At 40.8% G+C, this 25,482-nt stretch overlaps 1 protein-coding gene across 2 annotated transcripts; it reads left to right on the top strand.

The window, feature by feature from the left end:
- The first annotated feature begins 1,033 nt into the window (after nucleotides 1–1,033).
- Nucleotides 1,034–9,180, top strand: stxbp6l (syntaxin binding protein 6 (amisyn), like). Of its 2 annotated transcripts, none has more exons than XM_018703395.2 (7): nucleotides 1,034–1,309; nucleotides 2,408–2,575; nucleotides 3,818–3,948; nucleotides 4,699–4,948; nucleotides 5,039–5,134; nucleotides 7,755–7,912; nucleotides 8,013–9,180. In XM_018703395.2, exons 2-7 carry the CDS (start codon nucleotides 2,422–2,424, stop codon nucleotides 8,034–8,036), a joined length of 813 nt encoding a protein of 270 aa, XP_018558911.1. In that variant the 5' UTR covers nucleotides 1,034–1,309; nucleotides 2,408–2,421; the 3' UTR covers nucleotides 8,037–9,180. The 2 variants fall into 2 exon arrangements, with proteins under 2 accessions (XP_018558911.1, XP_018558910.1); XM_018703394.2 differs by having other exon boundaries at nucleotides 4,612–4,948.
- The last annotated feature ends 16,302 nt before the right edge of the window (nucleotides 9,181–25,482 follow it).

Below are 25,482 nucleotides of genomic sequence, written 5' to 3'. Positions count from 1 at the left end.
CTCACTACCCATTCATCTCTCATTCAAATACTTTATATCCATATTTTCGTTATGTGTAGCTGCATTTGCTACTATATTTTTGGTAAATTTGTGAAATATCCACAGTCCACTTTTCATAGTAGTCAGTGGTTTGTCTGTATAGTATTATTTTGATAAAAACTGTTATCTCACCAAAAGAAGCTCCAACACAGACAAGATTTAATTCACTGTGTAATATTTTGTGTAAATTCAACAATAGGGGGTGCTGTGACACATTTCTTTTAAAGAACTTATTAAAACATATGTAAAATTTCACCATTTATATATACACCTCCTCCATGGGCCATATCCATTCACCATACTGTTGCAGCTTGGTGAATGGATTTGAGCAAATTAAAGTTTAATCTATTCAGTGACTGCAGTGACTGCTCACTGTGACTGCTTTCTGGATGAAACAGTAGATACTGAGAAGAGACAGTGGATCATTCATATCCATATTGGCTTACTAATATCTATATTATTGATATATATATTTAATGTATTTGATTAAAATACAAAAAAGTAGATATTATCCAACATTTTTTTCCACATTTGTTTGACAGGTATTAGTTCAGAAAGTAATTTATTTTGAAGGGATTTTTTTCAGTGCAGTTCAGTTTTTTTCAAAATGCTCCTTTTCCAACCCTGTGTTAATCCACAACCGCGTTATCACATTTATTTTTCACTGTCAAGACACAAAGGGTAAATTCAGTTATGTGATTGGCTAACCATTCACTCAGATCAAAACAACAGCCAATAAAGACAATTGATTGTCCTGACTGTCTGACAACTGAAGTGATAAGAAGAATGGTGAAATAATAAATTACAGAAATGTTTCATGGTTTCATTTTTTTTTTTTTTTGTTTTGTTTTGTTTTTATATTTATTCAGATGATTTCAGAATGTATTTACTGATAAACATTTTTGGTCTCCATAGAAGAACAACACACATCCATCACCCCAGCTGGTGCCCCCACCCCCCCTTCCCCTGCACTTAAAGTGCTAGTCAGCCCTGGCTCTGTCCATGAGACAGCTGGTGTCTGTTCTCTGACTTCCAGCCTTTAACCACGTGCATGTCAACCTCTTGAAATGGGATGGACTGTGGTCGATTTGTGCCTTCACAGCAAGGCACGCCGTTTGGTGGGCCTGGGTATAAATTCATGACAGGAACCTTGGAAATACTGAGTGGATCTAACAGGCTACTAATCTTATTAGAACTAACAAGAAAGTTTCCCTGGACTAGAGACTACTGCAAGAATCCGGCTTTTGGGTGGAGAAGACGACAAGAACAGGTAGGCTAACCTCAAACCCTTTTCACCAGCATGAACCAGTGTGCTGTAAGAAATGAAGAGATCGATACATCAGCTACTTTGCAGACTCTTTACTAGGTACTGAAAGGCCTGTTTAACTGTGGCCATCAATCACTTGGTTACCTAAAAAAAAACTCCATAAAGCAAAAGCTGAAAATCCTGTACTCTACCAAAAGTAAAAAATGAAATAACTGACAGTTATACCAGACACAGTTCTCTGGTAGAAAAATCCAAATTTGACAAGGTGGTCTTGCTACTTCAGCTGTGGAGAAAGATTTTAATACTTACTAAAAGTGCAAGAAATTTTTAAATTGATCTATGTATGCTTTGTATTCATCAATAATTTTTGATGGGATAATGAGATGATGATGAGATGATTTAATTATTCAATAATGAAGTTGTAGTGATACATACTGTATGATAATTCCTCATAGATTTTGTGGTTTTGTTATTTGTCATATAGATTCTGTTAGAGTTGGACTAACAATTATCTTTGTTTAACTAGTTAATTATTTTCCTGATGAAATCTTACGTCTTTGAGAAGACAGAAAACAGTAAAAAAAAAAAAAAAGAAAAAAAGAAAAAGTCCTCAGGTGTCTTGTTTTCTCCAACTGACAGAACAAAAGACAAAGATGTTCAGTTTACTGAGATAAAGGCAGCACATAATCACAGTGGAATATGATGTTGGTGCTCAACAAATGACTTGAACAATAAATGATCAAAATGATTAATTTTCTGATGATTTTGACAAATCATTTCAAGACTTGTTTTATTGATCTCATATCAAGTTAAATCAAATCAAGTCAGTACAGCAAATGTAATAATCATATGAAGTGCTCTATGATATAGTTAAATCATGGTTTTTTCATGTTTATAACCTTAGAGAATTACACAGTAATCCCATTCTATATTGTGAGGTTTGTGTTGGTTTCTCTGATCAGCAGTTTTCATCACAGAGACTTTAGCAGAAAACAACAGACCTGATTTTTGAGTCTGTGGCTCTTTTAGTCTTTTAGCACATTCTGGACATCAGTCCAGTGTTTAAACAGGCACAGTCACATCCATCAATCACCTGTGTAGGTCTCAGGACCACAATGAACATTCAGTCTGCCATCAACAAAGAGATCTTCATCCCTCGCAATGAGCGGATGCTGGTGGCAGTGGAGGTGAGGAGGAGGAAACGGAAGAGGATGTCCTTCCTACCGACTGGAGCCAAAGGAGACTATGCCACATTCATCTGTGTGTCAGGTAAAATCTGCCCTTAAGACTTTTTTTTATTTCTCCCCTTGCACATACATAGTACTCTGTTGGCCACTGAGTATCACTTTGTGCCATTCCACTTTCAAAGCTTTGCTCATGAGCACATTAACCAGCCAGTCTGTGGAGCCTAACCTGAAGTCACATACATCCTCCAACCTTTTCGTTTTTCAGTATTACTTTTGCATACTAAGCCTGTTTTTGTGTAGGTTAAAGCCAGTTATTGTGGCTCAGAACAGACACACTGTTGAATGGTGCATCACAGCAGCCATTGTTCAGGAGAATACAGGGTGGCAGGGAAGCAGGAGCAGAGCTGTCAGTGGACATGGAAGATAAAGAGCTGCAGAAAATGTACACGGCAGGCATCCTGGTGACAGCCAGCTTTTCCATCAAAAACCAAAAACACATTGTATCTGCGCACCAGAACCACCAACACTAATACTGCTTATAAAATACCATGTTAATAAGGCTTGTTAGGACACAACATGAGGCTTCATCTGTGGAAAACTGCAGAATCCCTCTAACAATGTTTGCAGTGTGTTGTTGCAGTGTACTACTGCTTAATTTCTTATGTGTGTTCTTATGTGTTATTTTCAAACAGGAAAATGTGTGTGTGTGTATTTGTGTTATCATTCATTATTTTGCTTGAGAGGAATATTTAGTTTATGAACATAGGAAAACAAGTCTAAATTATTCATGCATGATCTGTTTGGCAACAGGCAAACTTGTTGCAAAATTTTTTTTCCAAGCCAAGCAATCACAACAGTTCAGCATGTACATTAGTAAGTAAACACATCACACATCAAAGCTGCTTCACCGTTCATATATATCACAGTGATTGTTTCTGACATCTTTAGCTCAGTGATGTGCTCACTGTGTTACCTTCAGTTCCACACAAAATGAGATTATGCAGCACTTTTTGTAGGGTTAGCAGCTCAGCCACTACTTTTCTATAAAACAGTAGTCACATAATGATTGTTTCTGTTTTTGCTCTTTTAGTAAGATTTAATCCTTGTTTTGTTGAAATTGGTTTTATTTCCGCTACTACTACAGACCTCACTGCTGCACTGTATATATAAGACTAAAGACAATTTTGCATTGTATTGAATCGATGACAGTGAGTGGTTGTGACTAATTTTCTCACGTAAGCTGAACGTTTTGGTTGTCTGTTTGGCTATTGAAAAGAAGACTTTCAGTAGGCATGTCATTTTTATATGTGATCTGTTTACATAGTGACCAACACAAGGCCACATCAGCTACTCATTACAAAGGTGAAGCAATTTGGAGGCTCCTCCTCCTTCACCAGGAGGTCCCAGTGGACAGTGGAGCAGCTCCGACAGGTCAACGGCATCAACCCTAACAAGGTCAGCAGCTCTCAGATGTTCTCTTCTTACAAGTAGCGATCTATCTATCTATCTATCTATCTATCTATCTATCTATCTGTCTGTCTATCTGTCTGTCTGTCTGTCTATCCACACGCACACTCACCAAGCACTTAGGAACACCTGTATACCTGGCTTCAGTATTTCAGTGAAGTCAGATTCTGCAGTTGACACAGGCTCACCAAAACTGGACTGGTCTGATGAATCTGGATTTCTGCTGAGTCACATAGATTGTAGGGTCAGAATTTGGTGTCAACAGCATGAATCCATAGACCCAACCTACCTCAAGTCAGCAGTCCAGGCTGATGATGATGATGATTTGCCACACTTGGGCACATTGATACCAGTCAGTCATGGTATTGCTGCTGACCACGCATCTCTTAATAGCCAAAATTTACCATCTTCTTATGGCTTCTTCCAGCATGGTTATGCACCATGTCAAACAGCAAAAGTTATCTCAAACTGGTCTCATCAACATGACAATGACTTCAGTGACCTTCCCATTCACCAAATCTGAATCCAGTTAAAGACCTTTGGGATGTGGCATAACAGTCCATGTCAACATAGACCCTTGTATTAGTATGGTGTTCCTAATAAAGTGCTTGGTGAGTGTACACTTTGTTCTCCTATATTCTGCTCTTCCAGGACAGCCCAGAATTTGACCTGGTTTTTGACAATGCTGTGGACCAGTGGGTGGCCAGCTCATCAGCAGAGAAGTGTATCTTTGTCCAGATCCTGTACCATGCCTGCCAGACCTACTGGGAGGGCAAAGCAGAGAGTCTGGGAAAGGCTAGAAAGCTGAGCAAGCTGGGCAAACTGGGCAGCCAGAGGAGAGCGAGCCAGGGCGCTCACCGTGAGATAGGAGCTGGTCCCAGTGAAGCTTCACCAGGCCCTGCATCCAGAACCCTGCAGGCCCGACGTAAGAGCTACGTTCCTCCCAAACAGGCAGAGTTCATCAACTGCCAGTCCAAACTCACAGGAGGTAGCGCCACATGATCGCTGAACTTCACAATACATGTTTAGTTCACATGTGATCGACCCCATTTGTAATGTGATGTCCTTCTTCTTTCAGATGCCTGCACCATGAATCTGGTCCTCTACCGTTGCAAAGCTTTCTTGAATCGAATGAAGAATATGATTGCGACCCAGAGTCGATCACCAGGTCGAGGTAAGGCTGTGATCCCAAGGGCACTTACATCATGAGTTTACTGATCATAGAAGTTTACTAGTCATCATCAGATCTACTGTGATCTACTCGTCAGATCAACTGTGAAGATTTAAAGATGTAGGTATTCAACAGCCAAGGAGAATTTTTTGAAAACTTGCTGTTGAATGTATTATGGGAAATGTAGGATTCATTGTATTTGGAGTTTGGCCCATACTACGGATTAAAACTTAGTATATCTCAGCCTCTACTGCTTCAGTTTTGACCATTTAACCTGTTTCTGAATCTGTCTCTCACCTCGAATGACCTGACACAGTAGATTGCTCACAGGATCCTTTAAACCAGTGGTAGAAACATTAAATCATTCAAACCATGGCCAAAACAATAGCTCCTTAACATAACGCATTCTCTTAACTTTTTAGTTGCGAAGATTAACACATTCATCAACATCCTGTTTGTCACTGTGGGAGACACAAACTCTTATTATGTTATCCTGAAGTTTTTATTTATCAAGATCAGTTTTAGTCAGATTGAACCTTAAGTTCTTCTTGTCGTTGGACCCTAACATATGCACAGAGGAAATCAGTGAGGAACCAGGGCTCAGATTCACTGTTGCACCTGGAAGCATCAGTGATGAATTTTTGCAAACGTTGTCAGGATTTAGTGAAATGTAATGTAGAAGGAGCGTGAGCTTTCAAGTCTATCTTGAGTACTGAAATAGTTTTTGGTTGCTGTAGTGTTCCACTTGTCCATACTGGCTGTGAAGAGATTCCCTTCTGAAAGTGTTTCCAAGGTGAGTGATGGGGAAGAAAATCCACAGTCCTTGTTAAAGGTAACCACAAGCTAATTTGAGGCTTCAACAGTCTGCATCTGAGCTCTACATGATACTGAACTGAGCCTCAGGAAATGGCGATTTTCTTTTTGAAATTGATTTAGGGCCCACAAAGTTTCCAGTTGTCCGCACAGGTGGTGTGGTTAAAGCAGCAGCTTCAGTCCTCTGTCAGTCTGTACACTGGATGTGTTCAGGTACAGTGCTTCTGTGTAGGTCACCTGTGTTCAGGCAACAGAGAGAGAGAGAGGAGGTGTCACAGTGCTTTAGCATCTCAAATCCATGCAATCATGTAAAGAAACTGCTTGGTGGAGTTGAGGGTACTTCCTTTTTCCCAGGAAACATTGCTGCTTTTCCAGTTTATTGTGGGATTCAAAACAATAAACTTCCTGTCACACGTTTCCTCCTTACCTTCACTGTAGACCACCATGACTGCTCAGGTCATATAACCCTGGGAGTGTGTCTCTCTGGGTCATTTTCCCTTCTGTCTTTTTGTCTATTGTCCTCACTGTACTGCACCTCTATGTTGCAGCAGAAAGGCCTCTCTGTGATGTGGCGGTCAGATGAGAAGAGACTTTGTTTATTTCGGGGAGTTGCATACAATAGCCAGTCTTTAGGAAGCCTGGGGCTCTGAGGCTGAGAGGGAGCCCGGCGCACCATTGAACCCACTGACAGGGGCAGTGTAATGGGTGGGAGACGTGCCAGGCTGCAGCAAAGAACCACATTTCAGTTCAACAGCACTTCATGCTTTAACCTCAGGCGACCTGTGACATGTGGGGTTATTGATATTGATAAGCACAGTGTGATGCTTCAGTGAATCAGATAGAGGAATTGTCTTTAGGAGGTCAGGGTTCTTGCTCACAGGCACTTCAGCAGAGTGATGCCTGCTGACACAGGGGCTTAAATGGGCAGTTTTGTAATTAAAGATACAGAGAGCATTTTAATTGTGTTGGTAGACTTCTCATCAGTTTTCCACACAACAAAAACAAACGGCAAAGGAATTTTAGCAGAAGTGGACACAAAACAAACTCAGCTGTAACAGTTTAGCTCAGGAGGTTGCTGATGACATCTTGTGAAGCTCACAAACACTTTCCCCCAGGTCAGTGTGTGAAGTGAAATAGTTTTTGGTTGTTTCTATTCCTTTCCAATGCAACTGTTTCTGAAACCTGGTTTGGTACAGGATCATGGGAGAATTTCTGTCCCGCAGGATTTCGGGTGATGATACTGAACTCCTTGTCTTCCAGTGTGCTGCCTCTAGTTACTTACATGACATGTGGTCCTTTCTGGGTTTCAGCCTTAATTCTCAGTTTAAGTCTGTGCCTGTTGAAAATGGCAGACACCTCTGAAATATATTTGAAGCCGTGGCAGGGATTTTACAAGTATTAGGGGTTTAAGGAGCAGCTGTGACATATTGAGATCATGGGGGGTGATGTCAGTAACTGTCAGACTGTCTGCTCACACACCAATGATAGCTGGTCTGTGGTGGTTCACACTCACGCTCAGTCCATCAGTCTGTCTGTCCATCCATCTGTCAACACTCTGGCTTCTAGTTGTTGAGATATCTTTCTCTGGACCAGACTGCCATGATATTTACTACGCACAGTGACGGTCTCCACATGACTTGAGCTTGACTGACGTTGGCACCATTGTCAAGTTGTCAGGTCAAAATGCCTACAGCCAATATTGATGCTATTGTATTTTCAAGACCCCCTGACCTTTGCCCTGACACAACTTTGAGAAAAAGAGTTTCCTGTGTGTGTATATACTTTTTGTTTTTTGTGTGTGTATGAATAGGTCAGCCTGAGAAGCGTGCCACAGGCAGCACTATGGGTAATGTAGTTCACAGGATGAATGTGGCTCTGGGAGAACGAGGAGACAGACTGACTCGTGCTGAGGACAAGACTGTGGAGCTGATGCACAGAGCTCAGCAGTTTGCAGACACTGCTCACAAGGTGATGTAAACATACACAGATTTCTTCTACAAGATGAATACTAGAATATTTAACATTAATACAGCTCATATTTGAATATGTATTTGTATGGGTTTTGCAGCTGGCTCTGAAGTACTCAAAGTAGAGTCTGTTGGAGGATGAGGATGAGTTCTTCAGGATGTGAAAAATGAATCCTTTAACATGGACACTAACACTGTCTGGTGTGGTTTGGGCCCAGCTGATGCAGCTATATCCTCATGAAAGGCTGTTTGTGAGGAGACAACTGGAGAAGAGCGACTCTCAAGCTTTGGACTGTCACTAAACTGCTTCTTTTAAAACTGAGTGCAACAGAAAGAAATAAATACTCTGTCCTAGTGATGTTAATCTTTGGTTTAGCTGTTGGGGACACCTCTGCCCTATGATCTGAGGATCATCTGCACTGTGTTCAGTTTTAATGTTTTACCTCTTCTCAGATGAATTAAGTAATTTACAAGAAAAAGAACTACAGACCTTCCTGTGACAGTCGCTGAATAATTTTTACCTGCCTCACTTCAGGTATGAGTGACAGCTGGTACTGCTCGGAGGGAATGGTGTATTTTTGGTAGTGTAACTGTGCAGGGTTTGGACTTTGTTGGATTTAATTGAACTAAATGTTTGATTTGACATTACTCTGGAATTTTTTATCACCACTTGTTGTCTGTTCTGTGTTTCACATATGTGTTTGTATGCAGCTTACAGTACAGTGTACAGTGCAGTGTCCTATTGTCCAATCTGTGTTGTCCATATCAATGTGTCCTGAAAATCAAATTGTTACTTTATATTTCGTCTTCTGTACTTTGTCACCTGGTCTGTCTGTTGTTACTGTGTTTCAGTTTGTGTTGGAGTCTTGTCATTGAGAGACAAGACTCTTGTCTCTGAGTGAGGGTAGATCAGGTGGTTCAGGTAAGTCAGAGTATTTTTAATTGAGGGGAGTTCCACAATGAACAGTGCGAGTGAAGATGTTCTGTGCAGGAATGTTAGGTTGAAATGTTGACTTTGTTGTCCTTCATGTATAAGACTGATTTAAACAGTGAGTGGTGTATTTGATTCTGGAGGCTTAATTCAAGTACTTTGGTACATTGAGATAAGGGAATTGAGGAAATTAAATCTAACCAAACTTCTCTGTTATGCTATGTTTATCACTGTTGGGTACAATTTTAATGTGTATGATGAAAATGTCTCTGATGTATTAATCTTTGACAATACTCCCACTCCTCTCGTTGACCCAATTAAATAAGACTGGACCTGTATGTTGAGCAGTGCTTTGGTTTTTATATTTGTCCAGTAAATCGGCTGTTCAGCTTTTGACCATCAGATGGCGCTCAAGTAGCAAAAAAGACACAGATCAACACCAAAGCAGCTAACTCAACTAACTCAAACACAGCTGTGCCATAACAAGTGAAGTTTCAAACAGATTTGTTATTGTGAAACTGAACCCTTTCAGATACATTGTCCATTCTGATGAACATCAAATATTATTTGCATTCAGACAATAAAAAAGCACAGTTTTAAAATATGACTATGGTTTAGTAACTGAGCATAGTCAGGTTTAAGATGACAGATGACAGAGGATAGCATGGCACAATAGCAGCAATGAAGTCAGGCTAAAAAGGACGTGGAGTAACAAATCTTTTCTAATATTTAATCTGTTTATATGCAGCTGTGTGCAAATGTTCTATTAGCTTAGTGAAATACACATTAAATGAACATCTCAATGTTAATTCACGATAACTTTTTATTGCATGGTTAAAACAGCTTACAATGTTTAAGACATTTTACATGGTCTTAGTCAAAGCATCCATTACAGTGCGCATGAAAAAATATAACAAACACCTTTTGATATTAACTGTAATTCAATTTTAAGTCTACTGAAGTAAGAGAAACAACTAACAGCAAAAACAGGAAAAGTGGTTGAGCAGCAAATCATGATCATTATGTAATATGTTAAAAGTCAGAATATATATTAAACATTTTAAAAGCAAGGTCCACCTACATAGCTATTCCTGGAGATCTCAACAGCTCTCCACAGTGAACGCAGGCGTCATCATGTAACCAAGGTCACATGCTGACACATGAACAAGTTCCATTCATCGAGGAAAGCTGGACTCTAACCTCTTACAACATAAAGCTCGGTGGTGAGAACCCTCCTACACAGAGCACAATGTATCAGCAAGGAGGAGGACAGAGAGAGGGGGGTGCACCAGGTCCAGGGAACACTTTGACATACAGTAAGACCAGGACGGACATCACTGATCAGCGGGGGGGTCAACTCCTCATGACAAGTTTAAATCTAAGTCTCCACTTACATTACACCGAGAGGTGAGTCTGTTATTTAGCCTACCCCCTCCTGAGGAAGAGGAAGACATCAGACAGAGGAAGTGGTCTGTGTGACAATATCATGACATCACTTGTGACAGCTTTGACTGAGAAGAGGTCAAAGGTCATGGAGCAGGAGTCAGTGGATGACTTGAAACAGATCAAGGAGGACCACCTGGTCACGTCACACCCGAGTGCATTCCATTTACGGAGGAAGGCTGTGGGATACAATTCAAAGCTCTGGGAATTGCCAAGTAATTTCACTGTCTGTGTCTCCATGCTCACATGTCAAACTGGTGACTTTCATGCTGTTACCTCAGCATGCCATGTGACCTCACTGACATGTAAATTTAATATGTGCACCAACAGGTGCGTGTGTGAGTGTGTATATATAATATTGACAGAGGAGCTGGATTTCTTGAAGAACTAAAGTAAAAGCATCAGCAGGAAGCTGCAGTCATGACATTGTGGCTGCTGTGACTGAGCATCAATTCTGCATCGATCCTGCTGGTGTCTTCATCCTCTGCTGGACCAACAGTATCACTGCTCCCAGCCCGAGTGTGACCTGAAAGGTTTGACCTCGAAGCTCATCGCTCATCATGGGTGCTTACAGGAGGAGAGTCACCAAAAACATTAGGAGGCGTCCTCTCATATCTGCATTTTAGATATGAGGTTAATGGGGCTCAGTGTCTTAAAGCACACACACACACACACACACACACACACACGCACACACACACACACGTGCACACCAAAGACATCTCTTAAAGCACAGGAGCATTTATTTGCATTGCAGTGTTATATTAATGCTTACATGACAATGACATCTGTCAGTGAACATCTGGAGGCCCATGCATTTTGCATTATCTCAACAAGGAAGGGAAGTGAACTTTAAATTTTCCTTTTAGAACATGAAAAAAAAAAGAAAAAAAATCTGACATACAGTAAGGATGTGTGATCAACCCATGAGCAGACTGATGATAGAAAAAGCAGCTCATTGTTAAAAGGAAACAGTGAGGCTGAAGAGCATTGCTGTGACTGTGGAGGGGGATTAAGGACACATGTACATAACTACAGGGAGCTGATGAAAGTGGGACAGGAAGGAGTGTGTGCGTGTTTGTGTCCATCCACTGTGGTTCAGGACACAATGAGTTCTAGTAGTATGTGCCCTCTCCACTCAGAAATCATGCGTCTGTCATGCTGTTCATGCGTGCATCAGGTCTTTGTGGTTGTAGACTGGTAACAGCAGTTGTGTTTAGTGGAGTGCAGTCATTTGCCTCCAGAAGCAGAAAGACCAGTCCAATCCAAATCCAAAGAGAAGGGCAGAAGTGATGAGGACAAGTACAGTATGAGTACAACAGAGACAAAAGAAGAATGAGACAAGACAAAGAATTTGAAAGCTGCACAGCCATCTCTCTTGCTGACAGCCTGGTTTACCTTTTCATTTGGGACAATCTAGAGCTTTTAGTTTTGTTTTGCACAGTTCTGCTCAATCCCCTATGCACTTGTCCTTGTTCTTAAATTATATTGCATTACAGAGAGTTTTTTTTTAAAAAAATCAACCAACTTGTTTTTGTACATTTCTCACTGAAAATCTGTATATACCAGTATTCATAGTTCATAAAGCTGTTTTATGGTGTGCAGATGTAAATGAGACAGTGTGAAAGCTCCACATCAGTAATTTCAGCTGGTTCTCTCACTTTGTCTCAATAATATAGAAATAATGTTATGCCACTATATATAAAACACATTCAGTGTATTCATTGATCGATTGCCAAGCTCCAGAGGGTTGTTAATATAACCCTGTTACATGGAGGAATATGGTGAGTGGACATCCATTTTGAATGCATCCATATCAATGAAAAAATATAGAGACATGATGATTTACGGTTTCATTGTTTCATATAGCTACACCAGCCTGTATGAACATTTGTGCTTTCTGCACATTTTTGTGTCAAAAGAGGCAAATATGCCCTGAACAATATCCACGGTTTAAAGTCAGTGAGTTGTTACTGATCTGATGTCTGTCAGAAGATCTGGATCTGATTTTTAAAAGCAGCAACAAGGTCCAACGGGGATACACATCGTCAGTCCAACAGAGGAAGTCAACAATATTTAACAGCCTGTTTAAAGCGCCTGTAATTAATATTTCTATAAATACCTATGTGAAGATATGAAAAGGGTCACTCGCAGTGATAAACCTGCAGAGAATTATCAGCTGAATCTGCAGCTCTCCTCAGATTTACCATGCTTTATAGTGAGTTTCAGCTCATTGTTTATCTGCCACAACTTTACCGGTTCTGACCACGGCAGGCAGCTGTTTTGAGAGAAAAAATTGTCAAAAGTCACTGTCAGACAGTCAGTCAGAGACTGTGGAATTAAAATTAGAATCTATTTTAATTTAAATGATATGGCACTCAGTCCATGAAAGTGATAAATGAAGTTGCACTAATCAATATTTTTTATATCAACAATAGATTCATCACCTTTCACTTTACACACAGAGAATTAATACTGACCGTAGTTACAATCAGGTCTATAAAGGTTTGGTTTTCTGGCCAGCAAACGTATTAACCTCATTTGCCAGATAATGTGTTTGTGTTGGTTAGAATTTGATATAGTGCTTCCCAGCCAGCAGCCAAAGTTTTTCAGCTGACATGGAAGCTGTGGCAGGTGCTGCTAAGAGCAGAAATAGGAAAATTTAGGAGGTCTTTTTCCTAAGACACCATACGGCTGTACCTATCTCATCCACAGGTTCTCATTCCACAGTAAATGAACAATGGTAGAGAAGGTACGTATGCTACAAGCGAATAATCCTGCATCCTTTTTTAACATGCTTTCACAAATGAAGACATGCATGGGGAGTTTGACTGCATGGTTTGTGAGTGGAGCATCCTGTTTTATGTGTGCAGCAGCAGCTGAGGACAGGGCTGCCTGCTCACAGTGGGACCATATGGTGTTCACTGTTTCAGTCACCTTCAGCCTCACCCACACTCACCCAGCACTGCCCTGACTGACCGACACGTCACCCAGACTTCACCCATACCCTCCTCCAGGAGTAGCAGGGATTCTGTTGTAGTTTACACACTGTGAATTCTAATTCAAAAACTGGATGCTGTGGCCTGAGAGGCCAATATGATATGAAATGATTCCATATCTATCCAGTGGAAAGAACAAACACAAAACAACAGAGTTGTTTAGGAGTCATTAGGACTGTGGAAATACTGTACAACAATTGTTTCAGTGGTAGCTGAGCTATTTCAGTCTGGACCAGAGAGGACCAGCCAACTATCAGCCCGACTGTCACTGTCGTTCATGGAACTGAACATGGCTGATGTGGTTTGAATTTGTTCAGAGCACTTTATTTGTTCATATCTGAATAGTGTATTTGCATTGTTACATCACTTAACACATTCATTACTGTATTTTGTACTAAGGTGTGATTGAGTCTAACAGGTGTGAGAGGGCTACATCTTACTACATACAATACACACCCAGAAAGTCAAAGTACCAGCTATCTTGTGTCCACTTGTTACACTTCTTTAGTAAATTATTATATGTCAACCATCCCTGGATCTCTTTGGCAATCTGTTTCTAGTTTCAGGTCCAGGAGTTTGGGACTGGGATGGCTGAGGTGAATAACAATGTGTTAAGCAGCTTTACAGAGAACATCCCTGATCTAACAGGTTCTGATTTGTGAAACTGGTGAGTGTAAGTATCTGTGTATGTGTGTGTGTGTGTGTGTGTATGTGTGTGTGTATGTGTGTGTTGGGTTATTTGAGGCATGTTAGTTCATGGACAGGACAATTTACGGAGAGACAGGCTGTTGAGAAATGGACAGCTCAGACAAGGCCATATGGGCTGGAGGTCAGGCTCTCTGCTTCATTACCTGGTGATCCATGCATCTGCTCCCCAACAAATTACCTGCAAGCTATTTGGCAGGTACTGCTAAGTGAACTGGGACGCAGCTATTTGGTTTAGAACTCGTTGAAATAGAACACACGGGTGATGACATTGTGCGGGATGTTCTAAATATTTAGGATATTTTCATTCTGTCCACTCATGAGGTGAATCCAGATAAAGAGGCAAGTGGAGCAAAAGATCTGTGCTGCAGGTACAGCACTCTCCAGCTAAATCCTTGCTTTTCTCACCTCATCTGTGTTTTTCCTGGTTTCACTTTGTCTGTGTTCCTGCCACATCAGCATCAGTCAGTCTCCTCTGTGTGTACAGAATTGACCATCATCTCCTGATCCCTTCTTTCTTTGCTTCCATTTTCCTATCAATGACAAGCATGCTCTCTCCCCGTCTCTCTCTTTCTACCTCTCTCTCTCTCACACACACACACACATCCACACACGCAATGATATCCACATCTTGCACAGCATCATATGTCACACTCAACATATTGTGCTTCCTCTTGGTCTATTTATATCTGGTATAATCCAGCAGTCATTACTCTGTAACTCCCTCTGTGTTATCAGAGATGTAAGGACGACTGATAGAGCAGCAGATGGGTGTGTGTGTGTGTGTGTGTGTGTGTGCTGCTGAAGAAAAAAAAAATCATCAAAAAACAAAAACAAACAAACTACAAAAAAAAAGAAAAAAAAATATATATTTTTTCACAGTAAAGACTGAGTGCTGCAATATTCTCAGTCTTCATCTGTCATGAGAAGGGTTGGAGGATATGTACATTTACTCTCTGTCACACAGTTGTTCTATTTTTTGTATATCATTTTACTTTGACTTTATGAAGCAATTTGCATGTTTTCCTATCACTACATTGGCAACACTAGTATTAACAGCTGTTTACTTGCCACTCTAGAGGAAACGTTACCAGTTCATTATCATACTTCAGTCTCTTACTCACTAAGAGCTGTCTCCAGTAGTGGAAAGCAATGTCTATGTTTTGCTTCTAGTTCTATCACTTATTTTCTTCTACTTAAGTCAATGATGCCTGAAACTCTTGCTAGGTGACCATCACCACCACCACATTCAGCAGCACATAAAACTTTTTAAAACACCCTTTAAGTGTTTTTATCGCTGGTATTGTCCCTCATGTCCATTACAGAGGGAGAGCAAAGGTCACATGAAGACGTCTGGAGCAAAATACTATGGAACCAAACAGCTATGGCAGAAAAGAAGCTACAACTGGAAAACATAATAGCTTCTAAATGTGCATGTTTGAGCTATGGTTGCACCCTGGTCAGGTCTGTGAGCCCTGCAAAAACTGCAATTTAATACCACCCAATAAGCATGCTGAGTAACCCAAATCAAACACACTTGTAGTTACATGACCTACAGATGTGTTCTGGGTCTGCCTCATATGTTCATGGTCCAATTGTGACTTCTGCATTTACTGAGAATCTTCAGTCCTCAGTGAGGTGTGCACCACCTTTCTGCTGTTTTTGACAATCCCTGTTGTGACTGCAGAGTTCATTCAGCTCAGTGTCTGAAAACCTTGAGGAGCTCAGCGACAATGACTTTCAGAAGTAAGTACAAAGACTTTAACATCCCCCAGCCCAGTTCTACGAGGTTCTCTTCAGCCCAGGTGAAGAATATCTTCGCCAATCCTCCACAACGTCTGCAATCAACACTGAAAACATCTGAGCTACTCCATGGCAACCACAGGGGAGCCAAATCCACTGTAGTTCTGGTATGATCTCAGGTCATACACTCCATATCAGTCAGATGTCACCTGAACAGTTTGTACTCTGCTTTGCTATTTTCTTTTTTCTTTTTTTTTTTTTTTTTTAAATCAAACTATGTGGAGTATATCTGACTGAAGCTTTGTTATGGTCTGGCCACTTTTATCTTTTTTTTGTGTGGTAGAGCCAAAGTAAAGTCCAGCACTTAATCACAAACAGCTCTGGCAGTGCATTGACAGTATAAGTATGTATAACAGAGGATGCTGTTATGTTTTAAATCCCACTCTAATAACTTAACCCAGTGTACCGTGAGGATACAGTGTTAATAGCAGTGATCCTGGCTGACATGATTATGTAATGTAGTTGAGTGAAGAAGTGAATGGTTGCACATCTGTGTGTTCGAAAACAAAACTAAGAGGACATGAAAGCACATAGTGCTGACTTGTCCCGCTGTTTCAGTCACTTAAACAGATGACTGTGTTAACCATGCTGGTGGTTTTGCTACTTTGCCCTGAAATTATAAATGCATATACCTCACATTACTTCAGATTATTTTCAAAAGATTACCACAGTGTTTTATAATGGTTTTCTGTTTTCCATGCAGCCACTGGTGACACTTGATAGCTAACAAAAAGTGAAGCCAAAACATCTCGATTACTCCCTTGTAGCTGGCTGCAGTATAAGTAAAAAACCCCTCCCTTCTGCGTTAATGGATGTGAGCATAGGCCAAACTTTAAAAAAAAAAAAAAAAAGAAAAAAATCTAAGCACCCAAAGATGGTTTCTATTATTTTGGGTAGCTCTTATTTCAATGATATATGGTTCATTTTTTATATTATGTTTGGTTTTAATGAATTATTTGATGCAATAAAAAGCGGTGGTGGCATCATGTGTGTGAATCGGTGGACTTCGATACCACGGCTCTACCCATCAAAAACTGCACACACACTGGCTTTAACTGACATCACCAGTGCAACATGGCATTGGAATACTTTGGCTTCATTTTTGTACGCTTGGAGGAAGTGGAGACACATTATCCATCTTTACAGTCAGTGGCTGCTACTCTCGCCACTCTAACCAGCTGCCTCACACACATCAACTCATGAAATCCGTTTATCCGAGTTTGTCAAAACCTTGGATTATGTTCAACATTTTTAAAATTCTTATTTTTTCCTACAACATCTGCAAATGGTGGTCAAAGAGAAAGATCCCCATCAGCAGCTTACTGTGCCTGCATTAGGTATCACATTAGTAGCTGCAGGAAACGGAAGACATTTATTTTTGGGGACATTTTATGCCTTTGTTAGACAGCAACAGTGGAGAGATAATAGCCCCAGCTGGACTTGAACCACTAAGCCACAATGACACCCCAGTGTTGACTGCTTTTAATGGACTCCACACTATGCACCATTATCAAAACAGTCATATCAAAGCCCACTGTATACTTCTCCATTAAAGTGACACAACCAAACTCAGTTCAGACACATAAAACCAAGTAGTGTTTTATCTTGGGCATCAGTTGGAGTTGTTGGACTTGAATATAGAGTCCAGTACTGTTTTTTTAATTTTTTATTTTGAACTTACTTCAAAATAAAAAATAAAAAAAAAACACTGATTAGTTAATCAGTGTGCTCTATTGCACACTGATTAACTGTCATAAGTTCAATGATGATGGTGTGAACAGTGTCTGAATTACACAGTATAATGAGTGAATTTAGCTTTTGAATTAATTTAGAAATATTGATCCAAATCTAACCTTGGTAACATTTGTTTATAATTATTGGTCACTCACAGAAATTACATATTTGTCTTGGTGATTCATATCAGCAGTATGTGCCGAAGCAGGGTGACCTAGTCAAGGTAATGAAACACAACTCCATCCAAACAACATGAGAATGAGCCGGGCGGGGCAGGGAGATGAGACCCGAGCTGCTCACTGGTCCTTCCAAGCTGAAAATGGTCCTGACATGCCAGTCTGCTGCTGCTGCACTGAGCAGTCACACAACATCAGCATCAGATTTGCAAACATGGTTTTGCATCTGCTCAACTGGGAGGAAAAAAACAGGTGTGGAATACTTTGTAAAGGACTGCTATTTATAAATCCTCTTACTATAAACACCGGAAATAGCCTGAGTTCCTTTGAATAACACATTTGTATTTTGTATATCTATGTGACATAAATCAGTGATTCCTCAGCACTTATTGTTGCCACCATGACTAAGTTCTATGACAAAACCAATCTCTTTTGTTTGAACAAACTTCCAAAACCTCCACATGGTGTTAAAACAAGAAGATCAAGAGATTGTAGACAGGTTTAAATATGGTTTCAGCTTTATATGTTGTTTGGAACATGGCCGAGTACTGAACGTATACTGCTCATCCTGTGCAGGGTGACAAGGAGCTGAAGCCTGTCCCAGGAAGACAGGCAAACAGGTCACCAGTCTATCACAGCAGCAGTCCCTAGTCAGGTGGAGGTGGACGTCTGATGGTGGTGGTGGATGTGTGGTACTCTGCTCTGAATATTTTAGGTTATTAAGCTTGCTACATACAAGTAGGTATACGGACCAGTGAGGTCCAGTTTGTAGTCAGGAGGGGTAGGCAGGTCTTGATAGTCTGTCAGGTGCTGAAGAGCCATCATCCCTGACATCAGTTACTGTATCTGTCCTTGTGTGTGCCACTCGCTTCGTTGGCAGGCGGAGGACATGTCTGTTCTTGACAGATACTTTAACATCTGCAGTCCAGTGGGCTGAGTGCACAGGACACACCACCCACCAACATGAGGCAGCTGTAACACCTAACCCCCACCTGCTGTGAAAACTAGTAAACAAGCAAAAGTTTAAAGGAGACAGAGAAACTGAAACTGAAATATTGAGATGCCATTTGCTAAGGGTCACTATTTCTCTTAGGAGAAAAACACTATTTTTAAACACACCAGTTTAAAATGAATTCATATGAATGTACAGTATTTAGAACATGAAATAGAAGTGACCAAAAACCAAAGTGACGAGTTGCTTCCTGTGATATTTTTTCTTTTTTTGGAGGACTACTTAAAGTTTATGTTTTAATTGTCTCTGAGACTAATGGTAGTTTGCAGTTTGTTCTGGTTGGCTGCTCCAACAGATGGAAGACATGCTCAGGTCTTGGTTTTATCTTTATAAACATTTGGATGAAGAATAACACCAGCCTGCTTTGTGAAGGAGTGAGGTTTGCCAAGCTGCTACTGCTACCAAAAATAGACCAACCACATGTGGAGACAAAACACACAAAATACACACACACACAATATACACAGTGTGTGTGTTTTCCAGAGCAGACAGCAGGGGAACTGCTTAGCTTTGTGGTTTTGGGTCAGCAGCAGTTTACCCTGAGGCCAAGACCAGGAGGGGACAATAAACCTGTGTGAGTGCTTACCTGTGCCAGGGCTGTTGGAGCCTGACGCCATGAGACCGCTAACATTCATCACAATGTCCCAGCGCCAACAGGAGGACAGAAACCATCATCATCGCTGCACCGCAAGTCAACAGGAAACAGAAAAGACAGGGGAGGAGAAGGGAGGGGGAAGAGAAGAGAAGAAGAGGAAGAAAAAGGAAAAAGAGAAAACAGAGAGCAGTCACAGGAGACAGGGAGAAACAGGAGACTGAGGAGGAAGACAAAAGGGAATAGAAGAAATAAAGAAGGAAGAAAATGAGAGGAGGAGATGAAAGATGTGAACAAAAGATAAGAGACAGATGGGATAGACAAGTAAAATCAGAGAAAGAGAAATAAGAAGGAGACAAGGAGGTGAAGTTATCTTCTCTGTATGTACACTATCCACTGTCAGAACAAAAAGGAGGACGAAGAGAGAGATAAAAAGAAAGAAACCACAGAGGTGGAGGTAAAGTAGGTCCATGTATAACTGTTGTCTAATCCTAATCCAGCATTACTGGGCACTGATAACTGCCCAGTGTATGATACTGGTATTTTAGTAAAACTATGAGAAGACTTGTGTTCTACAGAATATACCTTGAAGAATACTTGAAAGCTGGTTGCCTCTAATTAATTTTAGAATTAAAGTTTCTGCCCGAGGTGCACTTTGAAGAGGATCCTGGTGGCTGATTAATCACCCAAAGATCTGGCTTCCAGACAGATGCATGGACATCCAAAATTCAGTCAGCTGTCCTGCAGTTTGAGAAGTTCACCAGCATAACTCTGCACACTGCTGATGTATAAATATTTGTTATAAACTGTAGAGAGTAATATTTGACATGTTGTCTTAAGACTGCTGTCATATAAAACTGAACTTCACTGGAGAATAGTACTGTCTGCATTTCCAGCACACACACACACACACACACACACACACACACCTAGTTTAGAGTTTGAATTCTATTCTGAATTTGACTGGGAGCCAATGTAGAGAGGCTAACACAGGAGAAATATAAGTCTTTAGAGACTTGTTGAGGATATTTATAATTTCAAATGAAATTTAAGGCAGACAACTAGACTTAAGAACTTATTTGTCCTGCCACTGACATTTTGAATACCTCAGTGTGATTTGTATGTTGTATTTATTGTCCATTTATTATTGTTTGTCTGATGGCTGTGTGGTTGCTGCTGCCACAGAAAGAAGACACACAGAGTCAGAGTAAGGACTTGTGGTGTGTGTTTTTTGCAGCGGACTCTGGTGAGTTCAGTCTGGGCTGTGGCAGCCGTGCCAGCTTTAGTCCCGGTGTCCCAAACCACTGGCCTACTTCACCTGAAAAACAATGAGACAGAGAGGCAGCTGCAAATCCCATAATCCACACATGCTGCTGGCTGCTGGATGATTAAAGAGGCCAGACACAATCCCACTCTGTGCTTTGAATAACACCAATCCCAAATATGCCTAATGGTCTCGCCATCGAGGGATGGAGCCAGATGAAACGAGGACAAAGCCTGTTAAAGAGGAATTTCACAAAAACTGTTTTTTAGGCTGTTAATCATCGAAAGCAGACATTTGTCTGCTAATGGAACATAATGAAGTATTTTCCAGCATTTTTGGCACTCCAACTAAAGAATAGCACAGGATTACACATCCTTTGATCAGAATTTCTAAAAATAAATGAATAAAAAGTTTTTTATTTATTTATCATTTTAGTTCAGCAACATTGGTTTGATAAGACCGTATTCTTTGCTGAATGATGTTGATATTGGTCTGACCTCCCAGTAATTCAGTGTAGCAAGGGGCACACTATGGATGCCACAAACATTGGTATCAAGCATTCAATGATCAAAACGCTCAGATGTCAACAACAGAAGAAAACAAGCCAAACAGACAGACCCCTCCCTCTCTCTGCGCAGATTGGGTTCTCTCTCTCCAGGTTTTGAGACCTGTCTCTGAAAAACAATGTCCTCAGTGTCCTTGTTTCTCGGGTCTCAAATCCCTTTTTTCACTCAGGTGGAATTGTATTTTGATGACTCTCTGACCTTTTCTCTACTACTCAGTCAAAATTCCCATTTGTACACATGAAACATCACCTCACACATTAACTTGATTCGTGGTCAGAGTCCTCATGGAAATACCAACAACATAGGTTTTCATTAATAGATTTCACTGTTAACATCACCACATTGCTAGACAGATGTATCATCCACGATCAAATTATATTATATCATGCTTTAATTATAGTCATTCACTTAGTAAAAAGACCAGAGTCATGGGAAGTGATTGTATAACAGTCAGAAGAGAGTGCAACACCTGCAAGAGTATGAATGTGTTGACTGTATGAATCCAGTCGTGTATTACTGCAGCGACTGAGGCACTAATCTCATACTGAATGACTTTCAGTGAGGTATTGAAACCTCTTTGACTGTGACTGTCTGCTCTGACTCTGACGTGCAGATGCTCTTCATGGCGCCACATTTCACTTCTATTGTTGTGCCTGAGCAGCTGGGAATATTATAGAAAACCCTCCACTTTCACCCAGTTTGACAAACTATTTTTGGTGCAACGACCCAGCAGAGCAGGGCAACAGAAATCCCTGCTGAGGCTGTAGACTGGGCAGAAACATAAAAGGTATTCCTCTTTAAAAGTTTAAAGGTTTGCTACCAAATATAAACTAAAAGGAGAGCATAAGAGAGCTAGTCTGGAACAAATATTGTGGAGTGCAGACAATTTTTCATCTTTGACTGTCAGCACTCAGTCATTGTCTGTAAGTGTTCTCTTTCCCACAACAATGATGAACTGTGTTTTTTTTTTTATATATATAACTTTAAATGTCATCCATTAGTGATAAAAAGCTTAAATAGCTTCCTGCTATATGTCAGAGGTTTTACAGCCAGAATGGACACTTTACTGCCATTCTCTTCTCACATTATTTATTATATTGTTTCAGCTATTTTAAAAACATTCTATAAGTGTCCTTAGAAATTACTGTTTACTTTTTTTCACTATAGGGAGAGCTTGAATGGCCCAGCATTTCATCACCATCAGTGACTGCCACGCCTGCAATTGTTGTGTATTTGATAAATAAAGACCTCAGCTCTGACACCAACACTGTGTACAAAATGTAATCTATTGACCTCATGTACATAGACACTTTCAAACTTGTCTATTTTAATTGGAAACATATTTTTGAATGAAGCACTACATTCGTTAATGGAAGCAGAGGTGCAAGGAAGTCGGTTGGGCTGCACTCTGCACATTCAAAGTGCACATCCATCATTCAAGAGACCAAGGTTAGCATCCAGTGGTTAGGTTTAGGCAACAAAAGCACTTTGGTTAAGGTTAGTAAAAGGTGACTGTTAAATTTAAATCAACATGTTATGTCTGAAGTCACTGTGAACTTTTTCTGCATTAGAACAGACTATGATCTGTCATGAACTATAACCAAGTGCTGTGTGTCATAACATAACCATAAATAACTGTAATATTGCTGTAGTCAGTACAAGTTATACATTAAATGTCATGTGACAAACCCCAAGTTGTGCTGGCTGTCACAAGCAAAATGGCAAATTTGTCTCCATGTCCATGAAATCTAAATTCTGTGTACATGGAAATTTATATTTACACTATCTATCTATTTTTACCCAACGGCCCATCAGTATCTTAATCTGCCTCCTGCTCCTTACAACTGAATTTTGGCCCACCTCATTTCTGACAGACAATTTATCTGTTTTAGGAAGAGGAATGAATCCACCTTACTTCTGCTAGAGGCAATCACATGCTTATTAAGCCTGGACTGTGCCGCAGTAATCCAGTTTGCTTCTGAACGTGCTGTGGTTTAAAGCCAGCCATCTTCCTTAGATTTAAAGGCAGGGTTAAGCTAAAAACTTTGCTGGCTGACACACTAATCCTGCTCCATCATCTGCGCCCCAGGAGGCCTCAGCACACACACACACACACACACACACACACACACACACACACACACACACACACACGTACACACACCAGGTGAGTGACAGCTCTGTGGTCTGACTGGACTCTGCTGGTTCAGAGTGGGGGTGGGGTTTGGGGGGTGTGTGTGTGAAGACGTGAACCATCCTCTCTCCCTGACGTCTGCATGACAGTCCCACCACTGGCCCAGAGCATGGTGGGTAATGGCAGCGTTGTGTGCAGGTGTCAGCACATTGTACCTTGGGATGTCACGGTGGATATTTCACGGCGCGACAGTCCGTCTCATCGAGGAGTGACCTCCAAACCAGCATGTCAGCAGGATGACTTGTGATGTCACACAGGGAGATGCTGAGACGAGGACAAAGCTGCACACAACAACAAATACAAACCCTGCTCACTCTGTTTGTGTGTTTGTTTTTCTGTGTTTGGCTGGGAGTGCTGTCACACCAAACCATGGATCTGACACAGGACACCAGAACAAACTCAAAACACCACTGCAAAGGCAGAATTCATGTTTCAGATGATTTGAACCCACACCTTAAACAGTAGCTTGAGCCAAAGTCCAGTCTTAGTGACAGTGATACAAAATACTGACAACAACACTGAAGGTACAACACATTCAAGCTGTGGCTGCAGCACCCAACCCTCAGCTGTTACAATAGGAATCATGCCTGGGCTAATGGTTTCTTTAAGCCTGTGTACTGTGTGTATTAGATTTAGTTGATTCCAAAAGAAAAAGCCCACACTATATTAAGATCAGCATCACTGAAAAGAAGGCAAGAAACATGAGCAGTTGGGTGATCAAACAGGTTGGAAACAAGCCATTGTTCATTATCAGGTCAGACTGAAAGTTGGAGGAACTCAAAGGTCACGAATCATTTCTCATTGCACATGAGCACAACAACAGCAAAGGGCAGAGCTGGATTAATATAGTATTTGATTGGTAACATGCACCACATGCATAATATAAATGCAAATAAAAGATACTGAAATAACTGACATAAAATAGAGAAAGAAAGAAAAATAATAATAAAACCAGATTTTAGACATAATCCTCCTTAATTTTACTTTTGACATTATTTCTTCTCTCAAATAAGCTTGTCTGAACTGTTGGTTTGTTTTCAGCCTGTTATATCAGCTGACTGGTTGTATTTCTTGACCTGTTAGTCTGCTAATAAATGTTATGTACATAAATACAAAGTTATTTATTTTCTCACAATGCTATCTTCCTTTGTCAGTACATCTTGTCACTGTAGTGAGCAGTGATTTAGTCAGCCTTCTGAAAGCAGATGAGACCTTCATCCTGCTGGAATTTTATCTAGAGATACAGACAGGGGTTTAAGTCAGGTTTGACATCAGAGACTTAGTGTTTGGTAGGCTGCAGGTGTTTACAGGTAGGAGTTTACAAGCTGATTGTAGCAGGATGAGTTTCATCCCTGCTCCTAATGTAGGTGAATTCACTGCCTTTCCCATTCACTTCAGCTCATCAGCCAATCAAAAGGTGGAGGTGCATTATACAGGGGTGCAGTGTCCATCTTGACCCCCCTCTTGCTCTTTGGTCCCGAGACTGCCCACTACCTGGTTCGTCTTGCTTCTGGCTCCTGTTTCCACCGGTGCAGGTATTGTAGCAGTAGTTGCCTCAGTTGTGTGTCAAATTATTGCTTTTACTCGCTGTTGATTACACATTCTTTCACCTGCTTGTAGCTATTTGAGTTGCGGGCCTCGTGCTGGTGCGGTTGGCTCGTGAGCTGTTCCCCTGGCTGTAATTGTTTGGGGTTTTCCACCGCTGCTGCTGCTCAGGTGTGGAGCGCACCTCCCCTTCAGGTGATAGATTCATGATTCATGAATCGGTACATTATTTGATTTCTTTTTGAGTGCAACCCCATTAATCCCACTCCTTATCCTTTTCAGTTGCTGAGAGCCAAAGGTGGTGGTCCCAGTGTCCAAGAAAAAAAAAAACTGGAACAACGTCTCCTGCCTATTTGTAGAGCAGTCCTGAGTGCCTTATGGTCTGTATAGCTACTGTTAAGTATTTCTCTGGGTGAAATTCCCTGGGTGGCGTTGTCTGGCTCTCTTCTACCCATATTCCCCCTCGGTATTGCCACACTTGAATATGTAATTTTGTAAAGTCACATTTTATTGGCTAAAAGGACTGTCAGTAGCAGATGTTTCAACTAAGTACAGACATCAACTTTAATGATCACTGTGAGTAAAGACAGGACACAAACTGAGAGGC

The sequence above is a fragment of the Lates calcarifer genome, linkage group LG7_1, assembly GCF_001640805.2.
Source record: "Lates calcarifer isolate ASB-BC8 linkage group LG7_1, TLL_Latcal_v3, whole genome shotgun sequence".
Classification (NCBI taxonomy): Eukaryota; Metazoa; Chordata; class Actinopteri; family Centropomidae; genus Lates; species Lates calcarifer.
This window is presented reverse-complemented; position numbering and strand designations above follow the sequence as displayed.

Coding starts and splice junctions, on each gene's coding strand:
- stxbp6l (XM_018703394.2), top strand. CDS start 2,422: ATGAACATTCAGTCTGCCATCAACAAAGAGATCTTCATCCCTCGCAAT. Junction 2,576..3,817: donor CACATTCATCTGTGTGTCAG/GTAAAATCTGCC, acceptor CTGTTTACATAG/TGACCAACACAAGGCCACAT. Junction 5,135..7,754: donor GAGTCGATCACCAGGTCGAG/GTAAGGCTGTGA, acceptor GTGTATGAATAG/GTCAGCCTGAGAAGCGTGCC.